Source organism: Colossoma macropomum, unplaced genomic scaffold (assembly GCF_904425465.1).
Source record: "Colossoma macropomum unplaced genomic scaffold, Colossoma_macropomum, whole genome shotgun sequence".
Classification (NCBI taxonomy): Eukaryota; Metazoa; Chordata; class Actinopteri; order Characiformes; family Serrasalmidae; genus Colossoma; species Colossoma macropomum.
The window spans coordinates 42,858,327-42,868,859 of NW_023494795.1; the positions used below are offsets into that span (position 1 = coordinate 42,858,327).

Consider the following 10,533-nt stretch of genomic DNA (forward strand, 5'->3'; position numbering starts at 1 on the left):
CCTGATGCAGGTCTGTCAGCCTATAAATGAAAGTTGCTCTTTTGTCAGAGCCGGCTTTGCCCCCCCCTACAAACATTGGTAAGGCTGGATACTGAAGTCATTAAATACAGATGGAAAAAAGAAAATACTTTAAATCATAGCATTCATATACTTTTTATGCATGATAAGCTTTTTTAGTATTTTTAATGTGTCTCAAAAACAGTTAGGAAATACTGCAATTATCAATGTATTCTTTCCTGCTATATAAAGTGAAGCCTTTTCAGCAATATTTAAATAATTAATAGAATAATTAATTTCATAGAAAGCACTTGTTAAGTGCTGCTTAAAGGTATATTTTTTCCAGATAAAGAACAAGAACATAATGGACTTGAGCATAAGTCAAAATGGGAGCTTAAGAAACATTTCTCTTTGTTATGAACATCATCCTAACTCCTGTCAGAAGTTCATCTATCCACAGGCCATGCGAGTTATTATATATTTTGTCCTTAGTGTCATTATACTTCTTACATTGTTTGGAAATCTTCTGGTGATCATAGCCATAACTCATTTCAAGCAGCTGCACACACCAACTAACTACCTCACTCTCTCTCTGGCTGTAGCTGACCTGCTTGTAGGAGGGGTTGTGATGCTTCCTAGCATGATTCACTCTGTGGAGACTTGCTGGTATTTTGGGACTTTATTCTGCAAAATACACAGGAGCTTTGGCATTATGCTGTGCACTGCATCAGTTTTAAATCTTGCATTTATCTCTGTTGAGCGATATTATGCAATATGTCATCCCCTGCTGTACCACAGTAAAATGACTCCTCTTACTACTCTGTTCATGATAATTGTGTGTTGGAGTGTTTCTTTTGCTGAAGGGATTATTTATCCAGAGCTTAAAATTCTGGGCATGAATGTTTACAATGGTGTTATATGTAAAGGAGCCTGTGTGTTGCTTATAGGACCCATAATGAGTTTTTTAGCTTCTGTGATTTGTTTCTACATCCCTATCATTGTCATGCTAAGCATATATCTGAAAATATATCTTGTTGCACAGAAGCAATCACGATTAGTCCGCAATACTCTCTCTCATGTAAATAAATCCAGAGGGCAGCCCACTGTTAATAAGGTAGAAAGTAAAGCAACTAGAACCTTAGTCATTGTCATGGGAGGGTTTCTGTTATTTTGGGCACCGCTTTCTCTGTGCAATCTCATTGTGACCTTTTCTGGTTTTAGTGGTCCACCAGAACTTTTTGATGTGCTCTGTTGGATTGCTTATTCAAATTCAGCCCTCAATCCTATTATATATGCATTCTTCTACAAGTGGTTTAGAAAGGCACTCAAAGTTATTTTACTAGGTCAAATATTCAGGAACAGCTCTTCCAGAATGCAGCTGTGTTCAGAGTAGCACACAAAAATAAAGCAACTCCCAAAGCAAGCAATACAATATTATACAATGTTTTGTGTATGTTTATATTTTGTTTTAATACTGGCCATCAGTGTTCCTGCTATATCACAAAGGCTTTAGCTCAATGTCATGGCTATTAGGAAAGTGTGTGCATGAAAATGTGCAAGAAAAAAGATGGTTTGCAGTATCATTACAGAAAGCTACAAGAAGAATGTTTTAAATGAATGCCATACAAACCCAATACACATACAGTCACTTGCAAAACTCACCCCTGGTTTTATTGATTTTGTGACTTGTACACAAGTTAATGCATTCTCTGTATGAACAAACTTAAACTACAGGACCATTTTTATTTGTATCTGTTTAGCATGTAAAAAAGCATGCATTCCTCATATTCTCTGAATATTTACGGGCTTTATAAATAGTATATTTTCCACCAACTGACCTGTAATTTATCCTGTTGGTTTGCAGTAAGACTGCCACAACTAAGTAAAGTGGTTTGGTCCTTTCAACACTTCAGCAAGACATGCCAGAGCTTGGCAATTAAGGGCTCTAAATGTCATAAGCAAGGCCTTCTAGTGAGTGCAGACTTTACATGAAGCCAATGTAGACAATTTAAAATGGACTGCCGCATTCTTTAAGTTGCAGAAACAAATCACTGTGGTATAAAATCTGCAGCCTTATAGCAGAATTAGAGCATGACAGCAACACTTCTCACAATATAGCATGAAGAAATTCCTGCTCAAACACACTTTGACAAAGCCTTCCATTATGTGTAGCTGTGTCTCTGAGTCTGGCTGAGCTGACACGTATAACTGAGCATCGTCAGCATTCAAATGATGTAACAGTAAATTTGAAAGACATGTAATGTATAAAAGCAATGCAAACACTTATGCTGCATTTACATGTTCGTAGTAGATCCGAGAGGACAAACGAGATCTTGAACAGCGATGGGAAATTGTGCCATTGCCAGTGGCAATGTTATGCTGACTGCAGCAGTAAGTGGAACTTCCCATCAAGATTTCAGCTTTCATGACTTTTACCATTGGCCACAGCAGTGGAATAAACTGAATTTTAAGTTTTTCGGTGACACAGGTGCTGAATGCTCGTAGCTGAAGTCCAGGCATACCTGTGTCCAGCACTGAAAATCATATACCAGTAATACTATCACCATGGCAACGTTTTCATTGCTACATGCCGCCGTTGGATATGTATCATTGCTGATTCTGCTGTGAAGGGCAAGTGCCATTTTTTCATTGTCAACACATAAGCACAGTTTTAGAAAGCAGTACTTGATTCAGAATTGTGTATTACTAACATTCTGTGACACAAATAAAAGCAAAATGAATAAAGATTCAGCATGTTATATTTTCCAAGTCTGGAAATGTAATGATTTTTATGAACATACAATGTTATCCATTTTGCATGGAGAAAAGGACAAGAAACTGTGCAAAACATTTACACACCATTTACATACATTTGAACTGCTTTCAGGAAGTTCTTTGATGCATGTCCTGCACTGTATATTTGCAACTGTTACAGGCTATTTTATTTAGCTCAGTAACTTTAAATCTAAATTTAACTTAAGTAGCAAAGTTATAGTTATGCAGTGTTTGCTTTTGGTTAGGCTGATTATGATATTATTTTATTGTGCATCTGATTTACTGGGAGTTTTCAAAGGGGCACATTTTCACAACCTTATATCAATAACATGCACAGGATGGCTACAATTTTAAATGTATTTGAAAGCTCATCAGGAATAGGAGCATTAAAACAGGTATTTTACTTAGACTGTCTTCATGCCTCTTTTGATACAGAATACCACACCAACTCCAGATGCAATGAGTCTGTATTTGCAAAACCTCAAATGTATCTTTGAATGGTTGATTGTTAGGTTATATTTGATACATTTTAAACTTTATTTCCCTGGTGCCCATGAGTGATGCTGCCCTGCTGCACAGGCTCTTAGTCTCCAGCCCTATCAGTCTTTGAGTGCCTGGCACCTTTGGCCTCCAAGTCTTCTGTTCTACCTGACCTTCGACAGTCTACTCATAAGGTGAGTACTTTAAAAAAAGTTTTGAGGCTCAGCTATTGGTTTTATCTCCAGACCAGATTCAGCTCTGGCTCCTCACTGTGACCCAGCTTTGGCTCCTCCTGCTGCCTTCAACCCTGATCCAGCCCCTGACCAATCTGGATCCTGAGGCAGGCTCTGTGTTAATCTTCTGTGTCCCGGTTTCTAATGCTGTCTCCATCTCAGTCCTTTTCATTGTTACCTGTCCAAGTCTCTTTCACAGTCTCCATTCTGCTCCAAGTTACCATCCCTGTCCCAGCTCCAGCTCCCACAGCAGATCAGGCTCTATCCTTAACTGAGGAGCCTGCAGGCAGCACTGAAATCCAGTTCTAGCTCTCTCTGTGGTGCCTATTTCTGTGCTTCAGAAGCTGTGTTATTTAATGTGTATTTTTGAGCAGGCTTTGACATGCGCTGTCTCAATACCTCTCTTTCCAAGATTTTCATTTATACTGAATCTGCAAATCTGCATATTATCTATCTGGTATTGATTAAAGGGTTTTTATGTCTCAAAGCCTCTTAAGGTAAAACTGAGCAACTACCAGTGAGCTAGCTAGCTAGCATTTTGAGTATTTATTACATTATAGCGTTTCTAATTTTATCTTTTAAAGGGCCCAAGTCATGGACAAAACAAAATTTTACTCTTTACAGACAAAATTGCGTGATGTGCTTTGTGAACATTGTCATTATTCTTTATTTTATTAAGCCACACAAGCAATTGAGGGCATTTTCTTCCATACATGTATAATTACAGCTAGTCACATATAGAGTATATATGTCAGTGTCATGTAAATTATCAAGGGATCAGGAGAGGAGTGATTTAGCAGAAGAGAGTTCCTGATACAAGCCTGTAAGCCTATAAATGAAAGCTTCTGGTTTAACAGTGCTGCCTTTGCCCACCTATCTGTGCAGGCAGAGGTAAAGCTGGAAATAAAAAACAATCTGACTTTTTACCTCTATTCTTTGTTATAGTGTGGGTACAAATTATTCTTGTTAAACCATTTGTGTGCTTGGATAGTGAATTTAGCATATTTAGCATATATAATTTAGTCTGTAACATTAGAACAGTTTAGACGGTTGCAGATTAAAAAAAACAGGGTTGGATTGTACTTGAGGGTTCAGAGTTAACTGAGCATAATCAGAACAGGCTAAGGTCAAAATCAGAGAGCATGGAAACCAAAACAAAGGGAGAACTAGGTGACATGGTGGTCTGACAGAATGTTTTCTGGGATCACAAAAAACTCTAAAGATGTGGTAAAACAATGCTTCTGCTGTTTCAAAATGCTGTTACATTCAGTTGAATGCTGAGAAAACATCAACAAAACATAAATGTGCATGTGTCCCCTTGCCCTCTAGGTGCCCAACAACAAAACTCTGCAGTGCTGCTGTGGCTGCTGTGCTCTAGCTGTTTCCTTGCTTGATACGTGAATTTGAAGAGTTAACCTCTTTCATTCCAGACCTTTCATAACTAATGATACATGCACCACAGGGCAATAATCATTTAGCACCTTATGTGATGGAACCGTGGCCACTGGAACAACTATAGATTCTTTTCATAGCATTGGATTCTTATCCTGTGATAAAGAGACCTGAAAAGTAAATGTAAAAATGCCACAGAAAAACAAGACACAGTTTATAAACAGTCGGTCACTAATACAGTCAGGCCGTTGACTTTTCCTCACATTTGTCTGTATGAGTTCTCCGGCTGTCCATTTTATCAATCTGAATCTGACTGCTCTCTGAAACAACTCTAAATTTGGCCTAATATAACTGATTCAAATCTTCTGCTAGATGAAATCAGACTTATTGGGATCAAAATACCCCTTTTTCTTGTCCTGATTTCCCAGTATAGCTCTAATTCCTAGTGTGCAGTGGGAATTACCATTCTTAAGTTCATGCTCTACTTTGTCTTTAAAAAAAAGTAGACCTGTTTTATTTCCGTTTTGAGAAACTTTTGAGCAACTTTTTAAGGTTGAATTTCTCCCTGATGGAAAGTTAGCCTTTTCTGAGTGAGAGAATTTTTGAGGTGCATATTGACCCAGGGCTTTTTATTTGGGTACAGTGTAATTGTCTTCCTGGGAATAATCTTTTGCTTACAAAACGTAATATATTGCATCATCTAAGTCAGTACAAGGGTCTTAAAAAACATCCCAGTTGGTACTATGAAAGCAGCCATTCAGTTAATGCATAGCATCTTCATGTGCTCAAGTTGCCTTCGCATGAGGGCAGTTTGGTAAATCGGAACAAGAAAAACGCAGTTATGGTTAGAAGAGCTTACTGGTGCCATTGCATAGGAATTATAGGCCACCTTTGTAGGACCATAGCACATTGTGACATATAGCACGGGTGCGGTAAAATAGATAAGAGTTCAATGTGAGGGCTACAACAGTCTTACACCAACAGGATGCCTGCTAACATACAAACGCACGCCCATCTTCCTGTTCTTTGACAGTCGGCCATGCGTCATGGTCAAGCCAGATAGGCTGACCAAAGTCCTTGATTTCAAAATGCTGGCTTGAGTCATGATCTTTGAAAAAGGTTTCAGTCAGTGCTGTCACACAAGCCTTTTTGTACTTCTATAAACACTTCGTTTGCTTGCAACTTGTCCACTTTATTCCTGAATGACTACACTACCGTTGATAATAGAGGGAAGCAGCAAGTGACACAGCCCATGTCTATGTAGCCTATTGTCTTACTCCTCCTTTCCTGCTGCACTTCCTGATCGAAACGTGTTAACTATTAATTATTTTTCTATTACTGTATACACAAGAATAGGGTGGTAGGTAGGGGCCTCTGTTCAGAAGTGTTCAGAAGCCCTGAGTCTGCCTCGAAAGCTTGGCTAGATTTACTTTAAAACCACCAGAAGTATGTGATCACCCTTCTGAGTAATATGTTTATATGTTTTAGCCACACGCTTAGCCAACCAAATCAAACAATTATATGTTTTGTGGCAGCAGTTTGTGGAAGTCCCTTTCCTGTTTCAGCATGAAAATACACCTGTGCACAAAGCAAGCTCCAAAAAGACATGGTTTGATGAGTTTGGTGCAGGAACTCTAGTGGCCTGCACAGAGCCCTGACCTCAACACCACTGAACACCTTTGGGATGACCTGAAATGGTGATAGTGAGCCAGTGCATCTCACCCAACATCAGTGCCTGATCTTAAAAATGCTCTTTTGAATGAATGGGCACACATTTCCACAGACACATTGCAAAATATTTCTCAGAAGAGTGGGAAAACTCCATATTAATACACATGGTTTTGAAATTGGTTGTTTAATAAGCTTATAAAATTGTAATGGTCCGGTGTCCACCTACTTGTGGCCATATGGTGCTGCTACCATGCATGATAAATAAAATAGCATTTTGGCTAATATTACTGAATATTGCAATTGTTACTTAAATATTCAGTATAGATGTTATCAGGCAGTTTCTTTGTTTTGTTTCTAGTGTAATGATGTCTTATGGCTCATACATGTATACATTTCCTTTCCTTTTTCCTATTTTATTGGCTTAATATGTAGTAATATTTGTAATTAGAGTTGTAAAATTCTTCAGTATCACTATCAGTTTAACAGCTTGTAATCTGTCTGGGTGAACATACACTATATTGCCAAAAGTATTCACTCACCCATCCAAATCATTGAATTCAGGTGTTCCAATCACTTCCATGGCCACAGGTGTATAAAACCGAGCACATAAAATGACAGAGCGGGGTCAGCTGATGGTGAGGCACATAGTGTGCAGAGGTTGCCAACTTTCTGCAGAGTCAATCGCTACAGACCTCCAAACTTCATGTGGCCTTCCGACTAGCTCAAGAACAGTGCATAGAGAGCTTCATGGAACGAGTTTCCGTGGCCGAGCAGCTGCATCCAGGCCTTACATCACCAAGTGCAATGCAAAGCATCAAATGCAGTGGTGTAAAGCGCTGCCACTGGACTCTAGAGCAGTGGAGATGTGTTTTCTGGAGTGACAAATCACGCTTCTCCGTCTGGCAATCCGATGGATGAGTCTGGGTTTGGTGGTTGCCAGGAGAACAGTACTTGTCTGACTGCATTGTGCCAAGTGTAAAGTTTGGTGGAGGGGGGATTATGGTGTGGGGTTGTTTTTCAGGAGTTGGGCTCGGCCCCTTAGTTCCAGTGAAAGGAGCTCTTAATGCTGTAGCAGATCAAGAGATTTTGTACAATTTCATGCTCCCAACTTTTTGGGAACAGTTTGGGAATGGCCCCTTTTTTGTACCAACATGACTGCGCACCAGTGCACAAAGCAAGGTCCATAAAGACATGGATGAGCGAGTTTGGTGTGGAAGAACTTGACTGGCCTGCACAGAGTCCTGACCTCAACCTGATAGAACACCTTTGGGATGAACTAGAGCGGAGACTGCGAGCCAGGCCTTCTCGTCCAACATCAGTGTCTGACCTCACAAATGCTCTTCTGGAAGAATGGTCAAAAATTTCCATAAACACTCCTAAACCTTGTGGAAACCCTTCCCAGAAGCTGTTATAGCGGCAAAGAGTGGGCTGACATCATATAAAACCCTATGGATTAAGAATAAGATGTCACTCAACTTCATATTCATGTGAAGGCAGACGAGCGAATACTTTTGGCAATATAGTGTATTTTGATTTGCATTTGGTAACTATGACATGGACTATCAAGGGATCTGGAAATAGGAGTGATCTAGCAGAAGGGCGTTCCTGTTGCAGGTCTGTCAGCCTATAAATGAAAACTGCTCTTTCATCAGAGCTGGCTTTGCTCCCTCCCATGCACGCATGTTAAGGCTGGATACTGAAACACAGAAAAAAGAAAATACTGTAAGAATGTGTTTTTTGTAATCTATTCTTATTAAAAAGCAGGGTTACTCATGAATGATAAGCTTTTTACTATTTTAATGTATCTCAGAAAATAATTAGGAAATACTTCTGGAACTATCACTTTATGGATATTTGAAGTGAGGTGATTTCAGCAATGTTTAATTACTGCCTTGTTTTTAATCTATTCTTAATCATAGCAGGGTTGCTATGATTCATAGCAGGCTTTTTTTACTGCCATGAATAATTAATTTATATAAAGCACTTTTGAAATACTTCCTAAAGGCATACTTCTTTATAGATAAGTGAAAAAAGCTTAATAGACATGAGCATAAGTCAAAATGGGATCCTAGGAAACATTTCTCTTTGTTATGAACATCATCCTAACTCCTGTCAGAAGTTTATCTATCCACTAGCTGTACGAGTTATTATATATTTTTTCATTGGTACAATTGTACTTCTTACATTGTTTGGAAATCTTCTGGTGATCATAGCCATAACTCATTTCAAGCAGCTGCACACACCAACTAACTACCTCACTCTCTCTCTGGCTGTAGCTGACCTGCTTTTAGGAGTGACTGTGATGCCTGCTAGCATGATACGTTCTGTGGAGACTTGCTGGTATTTTGGCAGTTTATACTGTAAAATGCACAACAGCTTTGCCATTATGTTGTGCACTGCATCTATTTTAAATCTTGCATTTATCTCTGTTGAGCGATATTATGCAGTATGTCATCCCCTGCTGTACCACAGTAAAATGACTCCTCTTACTACTCTGTACATGATCACTGTTTGTTGGAGTGTTTCTGTTGCTGAGGGGATTGTTTATCCCGAGCTAAGTGTTCTGTACATGAAAGCTTATGGTGATATTATATGCAAGGGAGCCTGTGTGTTGCTTATAGGACCCATGATAAGTTTTTCAGTTTCTGTGATCTGCTTTTACATCCCTATCATTGTTATGCTAAGCATATATCTGAAAATATATCTTGTTGCACAGAGGCAATCACGGTTAGTCCACAATACTCTCTCTCAAATAAATAAATCCAGAGGGCAACCTGCCATTAGTAAAGCAGAGAGAAAAGCAACTAAAACATTAGCCATTGTCATGGGAGGGTTTCTGTTGTTTTGGGCACCTCTTTCTATCTATAATCTCATTGTGACATTGTTTGGTTTTAGTGGTCCACCACACCTGTTGGATGTGCTCTGTTGGATTGCTTATTCAAATTCAGCCCTCAATCCTATTGTATATGCATTCTTCTACAAGTGGTTTAGAAAGGCTCTTAATGTTATTTTATTAGGTCATATATTCAGGAACAACTCTTCCAGAATACAGTTGTGTTCAGAGTAGTGCATAACAATAAAGCACCATCCATAAAAAAGCAATACAACATCATACAATGTTGTGTGCTTTTGTATGGTTGTTGTAATACTTGACACCTGTGTTTTCCTGCTCCATCACACCAGTTTCAGCTCTTCATTATTAGTTAAGGATCTACATGAAAACTATGGGGCTGGAGCTGGATAACTGTTTTACAGTGTCATCTTTTGAAGCTACAACAAGAATGTATTACTTTCTCTGTCATACAAACCCAATACATGTAGAATCACAAGCAGAAGTTTGATCACCCCTGGATTAGTTGATTGTAAACAAGTTTTACAAAAACTATAGGCCACATTTTATGTTTTTATTTCACATTAAAGTGAGCAAAGCATGTTAGAGGAAGTAGAGTATTTTTGTCACTTAAAATGAAGCCAAAATATGCATACAACTATATTTGTTTAGCATGTTAATAATAATAACAACATAATAATAATTTTAATGTGTATTGCATGTTTCATTTAAGGTACAAAATCTTAAATAGCTTTACACAGGAACGTAATTTAAAAAAGTACGGAAAGAAAAAATACTGCGCTATACTGCAAAATGAAATAACAGCACTTCAAGAAATTGAATACACTAAATACACTAAACAACTGTGTTGTTATGTGGATTTTAAAATCATATCAAGCATGCATTCTTAATATTCTGTGGACATTTGGGAGCTTTATAAAAAGATCATTTTGCATCAGCTGACCTGTAAGTGATTCTAGCAGTTTGCAGTAAGACCGCCTCAACCAAGCAAAATGGTTTAAAGGGCTTTAACTTTTCAACACATAGATATGCCACAGCTTACGACTAAACTCATACATGACACCATTTACATGCCTTTGAACCGCTTTTAAGAAGTTCTTTAATATATATTTCCTGCACTGTTTATAAGTAACG

General features: G+C 38.4%; 2 protein-coding genes across 2 annotated transcripts; both read left to right on the forward strand.

The window, feature by feature from the left end:
* The first annotated feature begins 361 nt into the window (after positions 1–361).
* LOC118816300 (trace amine-associated receptor 1-like) lies at positions 362–1,438 on the forward strand. The gene is made up of 2 exons (XM_036582824.1): positions 362–684; positions 757–1,438. Exons 1-2 carry the CDS (start codon positions 362–364, stop codon positions 1,388–1,390), a joined length of 957 nt encoding a protein of 318 aa, XP_036438717.1. The 3' UTR covers positions 1,391–1,438.
* A 7,154-nt stretch (positions 1,439–8,592) lies between these two features.
* Positions 8,593–9,615, forward strand: LOC118816301 (trace amine-associated receptor 1-like). Its single transcript, XM_036582825.1, has 2 exons — positions 8,593–8,909; positions 8,982–9,615. Exons 1-2 carry the CDS (start codon positions 8,593–8,595, stop codon positions 9,613–9,615), a joined length of 951 nt encoding a protein of 316 aa, XP_036438718.1.
* Positions 9,616–10,533: the final 918 nt, after the last annotated feature.